Source organism: Ranitomeya imitator, chromosome 1, assembly GCF_032444005.1.
Source record: "Ranitomeya imitator isolate aRanImi1 chromosome 1, aRanImi1.pri, whole genome shotgun sequence".
Classification (NCBI taxonomy): domain Eukaryota; kingdom Metazoa; phylum Chordata; class Amphibia; order Anura; family Dendrobatidae; genus Ranitomeya; species Ranitomeya imitator.
Genome location: NC_091282.1, coordinates 1,185,092,432 through 1,185,110,458, shown reverse-complemented (window position 1 = coordinate 1,185,110,458; position 18,027 = coordinate 1,185,092,432). Strand labels below are relative to the sequence as shown.

General features: G+C 45.9%; 1 protein-coding gene across 3 annotated transcripts in view; it reads right to left on the bottom strand.

Annotated features, from left to right (window-relative positions):
- Nucleotides 1-15,962, bottom strand: part of AFAP1 (actin filament associated protein 1) — a 127,811-nt gene extending 111,849 nt beyond the window's left edge. The window contains exon 1 of one of the 3 annotated variants that reach the window (XM_069744773.1): nt 15,842-15,962. In XM_069744773.1, coding sequence (XP_069600874.1) covers nt 15,842-15,893 — 52 coding nt within the window. In that variant the 5' untranslated portion in view covers nt 15,894-15,962. The remainder of the gene's footprint in view (nt 1-15,841) is intronic. The other 2 variants (XM_069744774.1, XM_069744771.1) reach the window with 2 other exon arrangements.
- Between the last annotated feature and the right edge of the window lie 2,065 nt (nt 15,963-18,027).

Sequence of the window (18,027 nt, the reverse complement as noted above, 5' to 3'; positions counted from 1 at the left end):
GGACGGACATGTCCAGGAAAAAACAAGGCCAGATAGGCATTTACCATGCAGCAGCCAGTGGAGGGGACTCATAGTGTTACATGGCGGTCATTTACATGAATGCCCATACAAGGCCTCATTCAGACATTCGTGTTAATTCACGTACTCAAACGCCATCCGTGTGCGGTTCGGGACCCATAGACTTGTATTGGTACTTTTCATTCACAATGTAATAAAAAGAAAACAAAAGAAATGTCCATGATTTTGCCAAGTAACATGATCCAAAAAAAAAACAAACAAACACGTAAACAGCCCCCACAGACTATAATGAAGACTCAGGAATACAACATGGATGTGAAAACCGTTGGTCTGAATAAGACCTAAAAGAAAAATAAGAAGATTCACACATCTATTCGGATTTTAACAAAAAAGCCTTAATTTTTAATCCATTACAACATAGGGATCCATGGGGGAATTAAAATCCTGACACGTTTCTGGCGCTGCACGCACCCCTAGTCATAGTATAACTGCAGCAGCCGAAACGCGTCAGGTTTTTAATTCCCCCATGGATCCCTACGTTGTAATGGATGACAAAGGCTATTTTTTATACTGTCGGAGAGAATTTTCTCTTCTTCATTGTGTCTTCGCTGTACCTACCCAGCAGGATTTGGAACCCACTGGTTTTCGATTTCTCAGCCAGCCCGTTTGACCAGCAAGCTTGGTGAGCGCCGTTCTTTCCTTATTAGAACACAAAAAAGTCTTGTGTCATTAATTGGGACTACAATGGGATGGATTTCCACGATGAACGTCCTCTAAACTTGTAATTTTTTCCCTTTCTCAAGGTTTCCCACTCCACACACTTTGATTAAATAAAGCCTAGTAAAAATAAATTGTATCAAACATTTAATAATATTATTATTATTATTATGGTAGATAAGATTGTCTCGTTTCACAGACAATAAAACATTAAAAAAAAAAACTTCTGACAAACCATCTGAGATGTCAACCAACAAACCAAAAATGACCAAAAACTAATTCAAGTAAAAAAACTGTACAAAAATCTGTAATAAAGAAAACAGTGATCCTTCTTCGTGCATGTCCCAACGAGAGAGTCCGCACGTTTATAGCACGGCAGATCGGAGATAGCATAATCTTCATAGCGGGAATATGAGATCATCTGATTTGGCCCGTACACGAGGCAGATCCAGCGTACACAAACATGAGAGCGCGCGGACATTCCTGGAGGAACCGTCCATCAGCTCCTCCTACACCGCCTTGTGTTTGCAGCTGCCTCCCAGGACTCTCGTCCCATTTCTGCCCCGGGGCAGCTGTTCCCTTCTCTTCTTGTCATCACATATATTGTACACACAGCACAATGATTTGACACGGATTCGGGAATCACATGCATATCTTCTGTCTGCATGTGACACAGAGCACAAATCTCGAAATACAAAGTCTGATCCTCATAACATCACAAATAGGTCTTCACGCCATGTGAATTCTTTACCTGCTCTTCCTAAAGGATCTTTTAGTGTTTGGTTCCCCTTTTTAGCTAATGAAGACAATCAAGTCCAAAGACAGACTTCCCTTAAACCAGGAGAGAGGTTGAGTTCACTGCCCGAGCCCTGTATAGAATTGCCTTGGCGAAGGACAAACAGCTTGAAGAACCTGGGGCACATGGTCCAGTTCCCTCTCTTTAGCTACATCTCTTAAGCAGACTTTGACTACTTGGCATCACCCTAAAAGTCCACCGGTGGTAACTCCAGCGAGTCTAAAGCTGGTCATACACATTACACAAATGATGCCCAAACCCAACAATGCTGGTGAACATTAAAGGTGGCCATAAACATTAAAGATCAAAGCAGACAATTCCACCAAAGTTCATCACGTAAAATTTAACAAAAAATAAAAAAAATTATTCCGTGATCAGGGGAAAAAAAAAAAAAAAATTGTCATCCAAAAGTTTCTACACCATGAATGATCTTTCCGTGAATGAACCTTCCCGAAAGGATTGTTTGATCTCCGCTGGTGTGTGAACGGTCAACGTGAACAAAAAAGGTTAAAGGCGGCTTTGTTGGAACAATCGTTCAATATTTGCTCAACTTTCAACCTATTTATATCTATTGTTTAGATCCACCTTTATGGGGTCCTTCTAATTTAGTCTGCCCATATGGCAAAATATTTGCCCTATGGCTATGCCAGACGACCCACCCTATACAGATTGATGACTCTCCAAGTATCCATGCGTTTTAAGGGAGAGGTACGCCAGACATCTCCAGCAGCAGTCCTCCTCCCTGGTGAATAATGGATAAGGCCTGATGGAATCCAATATTTCTTTACCTCAATATCTTCCGAGAAGAGATGGTTGCCTGATCCGGCCAAAATCAGTAGGTTCTCACATCCTTACTAAATACGTATTGTCAGCCTTTACATTTCAACATCAAAACCCAAAATAAAATAAAAAAATAAAAAACACAAAATGACTGTATACCCTACAGCAACTAAATAAGCACACAGTAATAATAAATGTAAATAACGTAGGGTTCTTAGTTATGGTAAACTTTTAAAAGCCATCCCACCACGATAAGGTGGACCCATCGGTACGGTCCTAACCTGTCTAGTATTAAAGCCTGACCATGTGTCATACAACATCAATGTGAAAAAAGGGCAGAGCAGGTCTGGATCCTGGGTACCTCATGTCTACACCTTGTCGTGGTGAAATGGCTTTTATGTTTTTTTGATCAAAATAGCCTTAAGTACCCTATGTTCTCTACATGTACTATTACCATTTACTTGCTGTAGGGTATATGCTCATTATGGTTTTGTCTGTGAAACTGCCACAGTGCTCTTACACGTTGCACGTATACCAGCTTATAGTCCGGCACATTTATTTGGTTTTGTAGTAATCTTTTGTTCCCTATCTGAGCCAATGATTTCATCTTGATTTCCCCTGGATAGATGTCTCAGTCGGGACCCTATCCTTCTTTGCCTTTATTCACAAAGATGTCGTATGACACATGGTCAGGTTTTAATACTAGAGACAGGCTAGAACCGTCCCAATGGGTACACCTTGTCGCAGTGGGTACACCTTGTTGCGGTGGGATGACTTTTATTCTATTTTTGATTACAATAGCAGAAACTATGGTAAGTTCTCTATGTTATTAACATGTACTATTACCAATTACTTTCTGTAGGGTATGTGCTCAGTTTGTTTTTTCTTGGGTTTTGTCTGTGAAATGGCCACAATGTGAACGTGCTCTTACACTTTCCACAGACACCAGCTCATTTATTTGGTTTTGCTGTAATTTCAACATGCCTGATCCCTTTTTTCAGCTGCCAGAAGTGTCTTCCAAAGGATTATTCCCCCATCCAGGGAAGATAAGACAGATATTCGTACCTCCATACTTTTTATACAAGCTCTACAATGCTATTGTCTCATTGTGCGCCCGTCTCCCCAGCATAAATACTACCCTTGGCTTTTCATACTATTTATATATCATAATCACAGGTTTCTTGTAAGAAAGCCTCTTTCAGATAAAAGAACTTCCTGAGGATCCAAACCTTCGAGAAACGTGGTATTTCCAACCACAGGTTATTTTACGCTTCAAGAAATCACTTTTATGCCGATTAAGGTAGAGGTAAGGAACCAGGGAAACTAATACATAAAATAATATAGACGCAAGCAAAGAAATCTAAACCAAACACCAGTAAGATTTTAAAAAACATTTTTCTTTCTTAATAAAAATAATTTCTGGAATTTTGACATTTTAGAGGTTCTAATATTATATATTGGGCCAATATAAATGGCATAACGCTCTGTAAGGAGTTGTAGACAATTTTCAAACCAGACGATGTCTGCAGGATCAGCTAACAGTTCAATGTTTGAGGAGGCCTACCAACCATTCCTTTTGTTCTCCTGGAGAAAAACTGGTGCCAAAAAGAGTCTGGCAGCAGCTCAATCATAGAAAAAATAAGATCGCTCAACCGAGAGTGTTCATGTATATGGGAGAGTCAGGAGAGATAGCTTGGCCTGCAGCAATCTAATGTGTATGGGGACTCTACAGCCTAGCTCTCCATTCTAGGTCAATCAATGGGGGGACGTCCTCTAAACTAAGGACTTCCTCTATGCTGTACATATGGCATTACTCAAAGGGATTCTGACCCAGAGATAAGGTTAAGCTTGTTGAAATGTGGTCCTCAAGCTTAGATCTCATGACTTATTGGAGGGGAAAGCTTCTAACTGTTTCTATCAACTCGGTCTCTTCCGGCAAGATTCTAGGGTTGTGGTTTTTGTATTTTCTGCCAGGGATCATCTGGTTTTCTTCAAACATGAAAGGTCCTACAAGTCGTTGCTCACTTTGAGCAGTGTCTTTTGGTTAGCGGGTTCTCCTGTCAATCAGTTGGGCACACCGATGGGGGCTCTTAAATATTCAACAACAATATGTTTGGAAACCAACCAGTAGATCTTTACATAGTTCCAACTGGAGTAATTGGGTTGGGAATTTGTAGCTTCTCTCCAGTCTTCAGAAGTTTCCTTTTATACAGTGAGATAATCTGCCCCCAATAAGCACTAGACTACGATCTAGGAAGATGACCGATGCCTGGTTAGATTTAATCATGTCATAATGGCCATGAGGTGGGGACATTTCGAGTGATCCATCATTTTTTCCTCCTTACTTTCATTCTTATCGGCAAGACATCCGTTCTTATACGCCAGGGAACGTGCTCCCGATTAATGATTTATTTTACTGTCCGCAATGAATGTTGTGATCAACGGCAGAAAAAGCTTAATCTCGCAATGAACATTCGTTTAGGTGACCATCGCCTCCACGTAAAAGGCTTTGGTTTCTGCATGATAGATTTCCTCCAACTGGGGGTGACGCCCAAATGTGTAAGAAAGGAAACTGAAAGGCGGACAAGATGATATTGACTTCATTGTTGCTGTGAAAATGCAGAACTGCTGAAACTGTAAGGCATCATGAAAGATGATCTATTACCGAATGTGTGGGCAGTGACGTAACCCAGAACTAAATCCATGAGGAATTCCCAGCGCAGACTAATTACTGCTAAACACACTCTTCCAATTCTCTCTGTCACTTGGACATCAGAAATGTGCCTTAAAAGCAGAAAAATCACTAACGTTAAAAAAAAAAAAAAATAGGTCATGGTCTTGTAATATAAAGAAAAAATAAGAAGCAAAAAAGTCCAGGTTCAGGGATCATGCACACGATAAAGCCACGTTGTATACGTCTGTAATACAGAGCTGAGACGTAGGCCGAGACGTGCCCTTATGGTACTGCAGCGCCCCAGGGTCCTGGTCGTTGCAGTAATGTCATTCTTCCACCAGGGGGAGTAATGTTACGTCTGAAGGCAATAAAGGAGATCACCTTGCCAGGTATCACAAACCACACAACACACTTCACACTCCAGTCCACCAGGGGGGCTATGCTCCTATCTAGTAGGGCACTCCTCACAATTAGGAAAAAAAACTGGTGGCTTGGATAGGAAGTTAGGCAGAAGCGGACTGGGCTTGACCCAGGCAGCACCTGTCAGGCAGACAGGGGAAAGGAGGAACATCAAACAGCTGCAGACAGAGAGATCCCTGACAGGGGTGGGATCCTAAGAGAAGAGATGAACAGCGCTCCAAACGGGTGTTGTAGTATCAAAACGAAATCTTTATTGGTCCATGAAAGAGCAACGTTTCGACCAGTATCCTGGTCTTTGTCAAGCATACAACTGAGTATGTAGTAAAGAAAGATGGGGCTGACAGCACTCACACAGAAGGGCGCTCGTTAGGGGTGGGATCCTGTCAGAGGCCTAGATAGAGGGTTACGGAGCTGCGCCTGCCCCGACGTGCGGCAGCATTCTAAGAAAGGACACAGAGAGAATTGCGTTGCTGAGAGTGAGAAACAAAGTCATAGCACAAGGAGAGGAATCCAGAGGGAGTTCTGCCCTGCAATAGGCTGCCTCCCTCTGAGGCGCAGAAGCCGGTAGCCAGAACACCGAGGGAGTAAGGATCTCTATGCTTTATTCAGAGACTGGCAGGACAGTTAATTCCACGTTAGCTGCCTGAGCTTACACCCAGGAGGCTCGGTGGCACGGTGCAACTTGTGGGGGCCGGGGCGTCGTAGGATCCCTGTAAAAAGCCTCAGGCCATCAGTCATACGGGTTTGTCCTATCCATACCATCTGGGGGACAGAGAGAAAGAGACAGAACATCTAGAACACCGACATCAGTTGTGAAGACCTCACCGAGAAGCTCAGCAGGGAGGTACTACAACACTCAGGCGCTAGAGGAAGGCTACTGATTTCCACCTGGATAAGGGGACTCTGGAGTTGCCTTCAGACCGGCCGGACTCTGCCTACCCTGTGATCCGATGCTCTGGACTGTGGACGCTGAAGCCTTCAGTAAAGGTAAAGAGACTGCAACCTTGTGTCCTCGTTATTCACTGCGCCTCACACCATCCACCATCTACACACTGGGAAGCCCTGGGGATACACTTCACCTGTGGGAAGGTATACCATCTAGCTGCCATAACATCACCCCAGCGGACCCCTAAGCAGCGTCAGTCACCCTGACCGAATACCACAGGTGGCGTCACGAACACTATCCCTTTAAAGACCCTTCCCCCTTATTTTCAACGGACGTCCCCTAGGGCCACGGACCGGGTCAGCCACCGTGACATCCCCATTGAGAACAGAAGGGCCCGGATCCGAGTACCCCACTGCCCTACTGGGGGGCGATCCAGTACTCCAAGTGCCTTTGAATTAATATTGATTTTACGCATGGATTGAGATGAAATTTTAATAAAATAAAAAAAGTTGTGCCATGTTTTCAGGCCTGAAATATTATGAGGTTCTATAAGATGAGTGGCACAGGTCTAGAAAAACCTTGTCCAGGTCAAGGCAAGAGACAGACTGTAGGTCCAGGTCCGCACTGTAACAGGAGAGGAGCCTGGTCTTCTGCTGGTCATTCAGGAGATAGTGGTCTACTAAACGAACGTTTGGCCAACAGTTCTCTTTCCAACTACCCAACACACAAGGCGGCTCGGCCAGACTTTCAAGTGATTTCAAAGGGAAGACGGGAGACAGCCACTGACAAGACTTATGTAGCAATGGTTTATTGTCCCTGAAATCAAAAGGATCGGTTGTTGAAATTCCAAAGGCCCAATAATTCCCCGTGACATCACCTGTCAGGGTAGAGTTGGGAGGCCATCATACATATGAGAAGGTCAGTGGGTTCAGACGATTTTCATCTGTGTATGGGGTCTTTTACAATTTTTTACAAACCAGAAGAAACCCCATGTGGAAGTATCTAAAAATTGGTTTCCTATCTCTAACGTCCACCTAACGGCCTTTCATTTTCTCGGTAGCCACAAACCTTTACAAACACAACCTCACCCAGTAGCACTGCAGATGCGACCTTTTTAAAGGTACATTTACACTGTTAAACAACTGCAGATCGGCTACATGAAAGCCGATCAGCGTCGTTTGACAGCCTATTTAAACAGGCTGACCTCATTTCCTTGTGCACACAGAAAACCCTTGCTCGTGGCACCACATGCCCTGTTATACATGAAAATGTCAGCCTCTAGCAGGTGCAAAAAAATAAATATTAATACACAACATTCAGTTTGGTCTTAATAAATGAGCTTATAGTCAATAATTATTAATATAAAAATTGCAACACATTCCCTTTAAATAAGCGTCCAGTTGCGATCATCGGATACTGCTCTACGTTGGGTAAGATGGTGACACATTGCCGATCCCAGCCGCACGTCTGCTAGTTTGCTGATCACATTTCCAATAGATCTTGGGACTCGGAATAAAGAAGCTTTATTCTCCTCGAGTCCATCTGTAACCGGATCCCTCGGCAGTGAATGTGCACGGACATGAATTTCCAGAGTCGTACAAGAGGCTAGTGTTTATACTCCTCATTTATTCCATGCCGAGATTTCCTACATCGCACCTCGGTCACGTAAAGCAATTCCTGGAGAACAAATGAACTCTGCCAACATTAAGAATGTGATAGAACGTGTATGCCCGACTCAGATCAACGCCCCGAATTTCCAACACTGAATTCCAGCAGAACGCCCAAAAAAAGAACAAAAAAAAAAAACGCCACAAATAAACTAAAAAGAAAGAAGTCACAAAAGTCAATAAAAAAGCATAGAAGAGCATTTTTTTTTGTATCTTTGAAAAAGAGGCAGTAATGAAGGGCTGTCTCTGGTTTTAGAGCACCTTCAATTAAGTAGACCAAAATGACGGATGGCAGGAGTAAGGAAGCGCGACTGCCCCATGTGCGCCTGCCTGCCTCAGCGTTACGCCTCACTTTTATGTGGACAGATAATCCTTTTAAAAGAAAAATCATCTTGTAAGACATTGTGGACCTCAAAACCGTGATTGTGAGCAGTGTGGTAAACCATGCAGGTTTCTGGTCGTCTTGCCCCAACCATGAAAAATGGAGAGTGGGCAGAATTATCTGATGCTGACCAGTGGCTTAGAGTCAGCCCCGCTCCTAAGGATGCCAGCGCTGCACTTTATATGGCGATGTCAAGGAGAACCATCTGAAAACAGGATACCGAGGTGACCTTGGGTGGTCCATGCTCATGTTCACTAATGAAAAAGAAAAGCAAAGCCAACTGGATTAACAATTTTAGCCCGGAAACACACTAAGATGCCCACAGACTATGCTGGACGAAGAGTCAGGAGACCTCATAGGCATCTGAAAGCCAATGGGTCTCCATGCGCAACAGTCTTGGCCAACTCTGATCAAGGTTTAAGGTTCATCTAACGAGAACAAGTTATTTAAAGCTCCACGTACAAAGATGCCAGTCTAACGCTCACATGAAGCCATCACCGGCACCATATGTCGCCTAATGATCATTAGTGCAATCGGTACTTAAAGGGAATTTGTCACCAGATTTCACTACCAGATCGGAGGGAAGAATTATGTAGAGGCAGAGATTCATATTCCAGCGATGTGTCACTTACTGGGCTGCTTCCAATAGTTATGATAAATCCGTGTTGTCAGCAGGAGACTAATCACTATTTGACTAGTAAACCTGCTGCCATGTAGTCATTCATACTACGCCAACACCACTGATTGGCAGCTTTCTGCCTATACACAGTGTACACAGAAGGCTGCCAATCAGTGGGGTTATACAGAGCTCAGCATTCACAGCACTGCAGCAGAGAAAAGAAGGATTTTATTACAACCACTGCACCCAAATAATGTAAGTGATATCTCTGGAGTCAGGGTCTCTGCCCCTACATGATGTTATTATCAGATGGGAAGGCAAACCGCAGGTGACAGATTAGTGTAAGGGATATGCTACAGATTATAATTGGCTATGTATAACATACACTTCCTGGGCTTTTACCGTGTGTGTATTTTTGGAAAGCATGCTTAATTGAATGTTATCATAAGGGGCCATTACCCCCGAGTACAAGTTATACAGTATATACTAACATTACCATAAAAAGTGTTGTCAACATTCCCTGGAACATCACTGGTTAGAGGGAAAAAAAAAAAAAAAATAGCACAAACATTGGCCATATACTGCGTTACAGGCACGTGTACAGCCCAACGTGGCTCTTATATACAGGAGCGGTGGCCATGGATGGCGGCTCTGTGCCAGCCACTGTCGCTCCCATGGAGCTCAACCCTTTGTATGAAGATCGTCTGCAGAGGTTTCCACAATGAGCTGTAATGCTAAAGCCTCTTTCATTGTCGCACATCACACAAAGACCATCCACGCTCCGCAACATCGGAGTCAAGGGGATGAGTGACAGCAGAAAGAAACATTTCCTTTAATGATGGGGGTCTCATAAGATTAGATCCGCCTTCCTTTTATGTCCCATGAAAGGCGACTAATGAGCGGCCTCGGACATCACAATGGTGCGCGTTCTCCCTCTTTCTATTCTTATGGAGAGATCTGTGTTGTGTCTGGAGATACTATACCTGAGGAGACGTCATCCTCAAGAGTCATATCCTATTTATAAAGGACTAGCAGAATTTACCAACTTTGCAAGGGTCTTTTGGTCTTAAAGGGGTTGTCCAGGCTTGGGGTTCAAGTCTGCAGTGACTATGTAACAGTGTGCACTGTCAGGATTCTCCGATGCTGGCGGTCTTGTGACTGTGAGCATGCAATTTGCATAGTTACGGCCACATATCGACTAGACTATGTCCAGCCTCACTCCAGTCACTTGTAGCACGTCTAGTCGGCATGTGACCGCATGTATGTAATCTACATACTTGTGATCATGCACCCGCCCACTCACAGCGCCGTACAATCCTGACAGCATGCACACTGCAAGCAGGTTCACGTCCAATATGCCCAATCCTGGCTTCACACATCTGATCTTCAGTCTTCCCTGCAGAGATAGCTGTCAATCACTGGTTAGGACCGCCCAGTGGACTCATATATAAAGACACCAGGGACTCTTATGTGTCCCAACCCCCCTCCTTCCAGCCAGTAATTAGTGGGGGCACCTCTGACAGCGGTCCCAGCATTGCACACTCCATTTTTCCCCTCTCTACACCTGTGAAACAGTGGGAGACCCCCGTGCAGTGAGCAGGCGGGATCCTGGCGGGATCATGCACATTTTTGTATTAAGATGTCCTGCAGACAGCGGTAATGACATTCTGCATTGTTCCTCGGCTCGCTTTCGCCTTCAGGCAGGTTAAATCCTTCTCGGTTCTCTGCGGTGCACAAATTAGCTTTGTATCATCCGCTCCCCTCATAGTCATTAACAGGACGGCCAGAGAGACATGATGGTGGACCCTTCTATCCCCCATTTCCACTCACATCTCAGTGTATGGGTCATCACAATCTGGGATTGTCTTCTTTGGAGAAAACGTGTCGTTGGCCCCAATAATGAGCAGATCAAGGAGAGACCAAGCCGAATTCTCAGGCCTCATGCACACACTGCAGAAATACCAAGTGAGACGCCATCTACCAGGTTGGCCAATTGCTGCATGGTCCGCCGTGGCTGGATGCGGGAAGAATCAATGGCTACCGAACAAACATTTGGCCAAAAGTCATCTCCACCGACTCCCCCATACACAGGAACGTGCATTTAGTCGCTCTCTATGAGAACAATCAATGGTCGACACGTCAGCCAGCGTCTTGTCTCAGGGAGAACGCTGCTATCGGCAGTCACCATCAACCATCAGTCGGCCGGCTCCCCCATACAACGTTAGACCACCGTGCCTCAATGTTAGGCCCTCCAAACATCATGATCATCACCTTCATGTGACAGGTGCAATTTTGGATAAAACACAGTAATTGACATTGACAATAGTGAGTATTGCCGGTAGACCCTGGTTCCCACAGTCCTCGTCCTGCAGAGCGTCTCGCTGACCCCCCGGGAGGACATATGTTTCTGCGTGAATAATGACCCTTCCTGAACTGCCGTATGCCGAGCTCATGAATTAATCATTCTCTCTTCACACACATCCCACCAATATTATTTTTTGCTTGCTCACCAGACAAAGACCCAAAAATAATGGCGACCGTAACAGGGTCAAAAGGTGTAAGCTGAAGCGGGCACTTCCATGGCAGCTTATGTTCTGGGAGTAAAAAGATTGGGTGCCAACATTTACCCTTCATCAGTCATTACCTTCTAAGCATGGCCCGATCTTATAGTGCACAAATACAATCATACTCTGCCCAAATATCTAAGGTTACTGTGGAACAGCCTTGCCAATAGTGCACCAAGGATGGGTTCAGCGCAAGCTCCTTAGTCCACCAGCCATCTGACCTAGTGGTGCCCCCTTAATTTGGGAACATATTTTCCCAAACCATTTCCACCCTATGTCCCATCTCTATCACCTGATAGGGAGACTGGACGCCCCATCTGCATCATGCACTTTCTAGGAGATTTCGGCAGCGCCAGAGGGTTTGGCCAAATCTTCTGGAGTCTCATAGGTCTCCGTTTCATTCCTGGAAGCCTCTTGGATGTTCTAGGATAGTTGGCAAGTGTGCCATAGCCATGCCTTTTGGGGCTGACCTAGTTGTCACCAGGGCTGTGGAGTCGGAGTCAGAGTCGGAGTCATGGAGTCAGAGTCGCCGTCATGGATATTGAGGAGTCGGAGGTTTGGCTTACCGACTCCACAGCCCTGGTTGTCACCCAGTTTGCCAAAAGTCCAGAAAAGACTAAATAAGCCTAGGGACGCAGCGAGATGAGATTTAGGGGAGAAAAATGAAACCAATTTCCACATCCGGGCTGAGTAGGAGAAATATCAGATGTCACCAATCCTTCCCGTATACCAAGAAGAACAGAATAGTCTTTTTGGTCTTCTTTTTGGAGTGGGGAACATTGTATCACTGTCTACAGTAACATCGCGGCTTCATCCAGCAGAATAATTCACTCCAGGCCGAGGAAAACAGGATGAAGCACTTCATCAAACCGCAGTGAGATTCCCCGCACGCAGCAATACACTAAAACGAGAGGCCGCTAATGATATTACAATGGGGACATTAGGGGCGCAGATCCATTTAACCAGTTCCTTGCCCGATACAGCTGCAAGAAGCCTCCTCCGCGCGGCCAGAGAGGACAAGTCATTCAGTTACTCTCTCTCTCGCGGGCAAAAAAAAAGGACGAAATTCCCAATGGAAGAAATTGAAATACGTCTCAGTGAGCTAAGCCCGAGCCTCCACCAATCACCGGCGCACAGGAAATAAGACTGTCAGGAGACGAGAACCGCTCGCTGCCCAGAAAGGCTACTCAGTGATGGCGGCAGTGCCAAGTAGGCAGGGACCGGCTGGCACAGAGGACCTGCGAGCCGTTACTACACACAGAAACAGGGGCGCACTGTGCCATGCATTGCTTCTTCCTGCAGAGATGTTCTGCAGCAGCTGCGCGGTCTCAGGCATTCACCAGCTGTCTGTATCCGACAAGTGAGGACCTGCCCCGAATCCCAATGAGCCGTCTGATCGCAGGCGAGGTGTATATACCCCTGTGTACACGAATATACAGCCCTCCTAAAAATCACAAGCCCATGGTATAGAAGTAATGCAGCGGGAGAATAAAAGGGTTAATCTGTGCGTATACATTACAAGCAACTATACAGTAAAGTAGTGCACATGTATAATACTCATACATACATATATATAATGCCTCCATAATAACATAATATCCACATCATGCCCATAATACAGAGCCATGGAATCAATGGCCAAGACTATGCAGCGGGTATAATGCCCGGCCATCAGTGTCTGCCCAGAATCCAATACATAGCTCCATATCAGGAGCTTACTACAACACATGTGCACATGTCACCCATAGAATGGCTTCTATCATAGGCGTATGTATGATATCCAGGATAACTGCACATTTCATCAATATAATGGTTTACGACCATAATGAAATATACATAGCCGTACAGTGCCCATAATACACACATTATACATCTCCATATAAATGCCCTCCTTACAATGCATACACGCATACAGCGCCCTTCTGCCCATACAGTCACATATATCCCCCGTACAGCGCCCTCCTGCCCATACACTCACATATCCCCCCCATACAGCGCCCTTCTGCCCATACAGTCACATATCTCCCCCCATACATTCATCCCCCCATCCCCTTCTGCCCATACACTCACATATCTCCCCCATACAGCGCCCTTCTGCCCATACACTCACATATATATCCCCCATACACTCACATATCTCCCCCATACAGCGCCCTTCTGCCCATACACTCACATATATATCCCCCATACAGCGCCCTTCTGCCCATACACTCACATATATCCCCCATACACTCACATATCTCCCCCATACAGCGCCCTTCTGCCCATACACTCACATATCTCCCCCATACAGCGCCCATCTGCCCATACACTCACATATCTCCCCCATACAGCGCCCTTCTGACCATACACTCACATATATCCCCCCCATACAGCGCCCTTCTGCCCATACACTCACATATATCCCCCATACACTCACATATCTCCCCCATACAGCGCCCTTCTGCCCATACACTCACATATATATCCCCCATACAGCGCCCTTCTGCCCATACACTCACATATATCCCCCATACACTCACATATCTTCCCCATACAGCGCCCTTCTGCCCATACACTCACATATCTCCCCCATACAGCGCCCATCTGCCCATACACTCACATATCCCCCATACAGCGCCCTTCTGCCCATACACTCACATATATCCCCCATACAGCGCCCTTCTGCCCATACACTCACATATCTCCCCATACAGCGCCCTTCTGCCCATACACTCACATATCCCCCATACAGCGCCCTTCTGCCCATACACTCACATATATCCCCCATACAGCGCCCTTCTGCCCATACACTCACATATCCCCCATACAGCGCCCTTCTGCTCATACACTCACATATATCCCCTATACAGCGCCCTTCTGCCCATACACTGCCCTTCTGCCCATACACTCACATATATCCCCCATACAGCGCCCTTCTGCCCATACACTCACATATATCCCCCATACAGCGCCCTTCTGCCCATACACTCACATATCTCCCCATACAGCGCCCTTCTGCCCATACACTCACATATATCCCCCATACAGCGCCCTTCTGCCCATACACTCACATATATCCCCCATACAGCGCCCTTCTGCCCATACACTCACATATATCCCCCCATACAGCGCCCTTCTGCCCATACACTCACATATCTATCCCCATACAGCGCCCTTCTGCCCATACACTCACATATCTCCCCCATACAGCGCCCTTCTGCCCATACACTCACATATCTATCCCCATACAGCGCCCTTCTGCCCATACACTCACATATCTCCCCCATACAGCGCCCTTCTGCCCATACACTCACATATCCCCCATACAGCGCCCTTCTGCCCATACACTCACATATATTCCCCATACAGCGCCCTTCTGCCCATACACTCACATATATCCCCCATACAGCGCCCTTCTGCCCATACACTCACATATCTCCCCCATACAGCGCCCTTCTGCCCATACACTGACATATATCCCCCATACAGCGCCCTTCTGCCCATACACTCACATATATCTCCCCCATACAGCGCCCTTCTGCCCATACACTCACATATCTCCCCCATACAGCGCCCTTCTGCCCATACACTCACATATCTCCCCCATACAGCGCCCTTCTGCCCATACTCACATATCTCCCCCATACAGCGCCCTTCTGCCCATACACTCTCATATATCCCCCATACAGCGCCCTTCTGCCCATACACTCACATATATCCCCCATACAGCGCCCTTCTGCCCATACACTCACATATATCCCCCATACAGCGCCCTTCTGCCCATACACTCACATATCTCCCCCATACAGCGCCCTTCTGCCCATACACTCACATATCTCCCCCATACAGCGCCCTTCTGCCCATACACTCACATATCTCCCCCATACAGCGCCCTTCTGCCCATACTCACATATCTCCCCCATACAGCGCCCTTCTGCCCATACACTCTCATATATCCCCCATACAGCGCCCTTCTGCCCATACACTCACATATATCCCCCATACAGCGCCCTTCTGCCCATACACTCACATATATCCCCCATACAGCGCCCTTCTGCCCATACACTCACATATATCCCCCATACAGCGCCCTTCTGCCCATACACTCACATATATCCCCCATACAGCGCCCTTCTGCCCATACACTCACATATCTCCCCCATACAGCGCCCTTCTGCCCATACACTCACATATCTCCCCCATACAGCGCCCTTCTGCCCATACTCACATATATCCCCCATACAGCGCCCTTCTGCCATGTCCTCGGTCTTTCCTGCCATACAGCGCCCACACACAGGGCTGCAGCTGTGCTGCTCTCGCTTTTCGGCCGTCTTACCTCGGCAGGACTTGTACATGGCGGCTCCGGTACAGGCGGCTTTCCCGGGCATGGTGATGATGAGAGCGGCCGGGCACCCTGCTAACAATGGCAGCCTGACTGCTACTACTACACGGCCAGCATGTCCCCTCCAGCCAATGGGAGGGCGCTACAGCCGGGGTGGGCGGGGCCTAAGGAACAAAGAAGAGAGGCTGACAGTCAGTGACTACCGGCTGTGTGCGGCAGATTTATGCATAGCAACCAATCACAGCGCCGCTCTCATGTTAGAATGAGAAAATGAGAAATGAAAACTGCGCTGTGATTTGTTGCCACAAATAAATATTTTTTAGAGACAATTCCAAAATCTCAGCAGAGGCTCCCAATTTTCCTCATTATTCACTCTTTGTGTCATCACATAATAGACGTGGTTATAGCGCCAGGCAGGACTTGTGTCATTGGCTAGAAGCACTGGGTGACTGACAACCAATATGGCTGCCTCCTGAAGAGGTTGCTGTAAAGGATAGACATACATATTACAAGAGTTTTGCCTAAATTGGTTTCTGTGGGACACTGATGTCCAACTTCCCTGACAGGCAGGGGAAACAAGGATTAGGCATGTTGGATTTTAAAGGGATATTCCCATCTTTATACATGGCCGACGGCAGTGCCTGCAAATACAAATTTTCAGCTCAACTTGAGAACTTAACACTCTTGTTTATAGGCCGTTGCCTTGGAGACTGACCACTGGTAGCTAGGAGAATATGCATAGTGCTTACGAGCTCTTCTCTTTTGAGCTTGTAAGCGCTGTTGTGAAGCTGGAGTGCGCTGTTAGGCCGGCGGCACACACAACGTCTAAAAAATCGGTCCGTTTTATACGGACGAGAATCGCACAAATGTTTCCTAAACACTGATCCGTCTGTAATCCGATTGTAATGCGAGGATGCGATTTCCTCGCATGTGAGCGTCCGTTCGAAATCCGTTTGACATCCGTCTGGCGATATTTTGTCGGCGGCTTGCAAAATGGACAAATAACGGTTTTTAGGCCTGTAATAAATTAAAAACAGCAGCCAGACACCTATTTATTGTGAGGCTACCAACTTTACCCAACATTTGTTGCTTGTTTTGTGTTAGTTGTGCTTTGTGACAAACATGACAGATAGACTGGCATTGAACCACCACTGAGCGTGTGCTTTTCAATTGTGTTTTCTTCAGATGTTTTTGAGAGGCATACCCTGTGATTGTGGATCCGCGAAGGAGGAGCAAGAATGTTGGTCCATCCACTTTTGAGGCAAAGGCTAACTAAAAGGACATTTCCCCCATCTAGAATCATGTCTGCGTAGCCATCCTGACAATTATTTGCCATATTCTTGGATGGGCCTTGTTTTTTTTTTATTTTTTGGTGATATTGGGCACCCTGAGGTCACGTTTCCGGACACCAGAATGCACAAACCTATTTCTTGAGAGGAGCGGCTTATCATTACGTTATTGTATGTCTAATCAATGATATGTTGCTGTTCCTAGAATCAGCATAGTTACTTCCCTGCCCTAGGACCCACCCTCCCCATCGTCCCCTTGATGACTTAAAGTACGTGATGAGTTAACAACTTATTTAGTGTCACCTCAGGGTGCTACTCCCTGTCAAGAGGATGCATTATCTATGTAGTGTTGTTAGATTTTCCTAGCATAAACTCTCTTCATTTCCCGATTTTGGGTATGTTCTTTTGTTCTATTCTATTTGTTCTATTGTTTTCCTGTTATATTTAGCTAACAAATTACGTAACATGTCCTAACATTAACAAGGAGTCATTGTGCTTAAACATGGAACTTTTTATTTTTTGTTTTGTATGAAAATTAGAAAACCATATTTCAAACATATGGTATAATGTTATCCTCACATATCAATGTCCAAATATAAAACCAAACATAAAATTTTTGAATAAAAAAATAGAAGGCACTCACTGTGTCACAAAATCAAAACTACAAATGATGGTAGGTCGGGGGTGGAGAAGGCGGTGGTCCAGATTGGGTTGCTTGCCTAGGTTGCTGGCCAACCTCAGTGTCAGCATGTGTGGTGGCAGACAGACCTGGATTCTGTTGGAACCTTCCAGGATCCAGTTGTGGGTTATGGTATTGTAAATTTTGTAAATGTTGAGGGTTGTCCTGAGTGTAGGGCTGACCAAACTGACTATATCCCCCAATATGGCCAT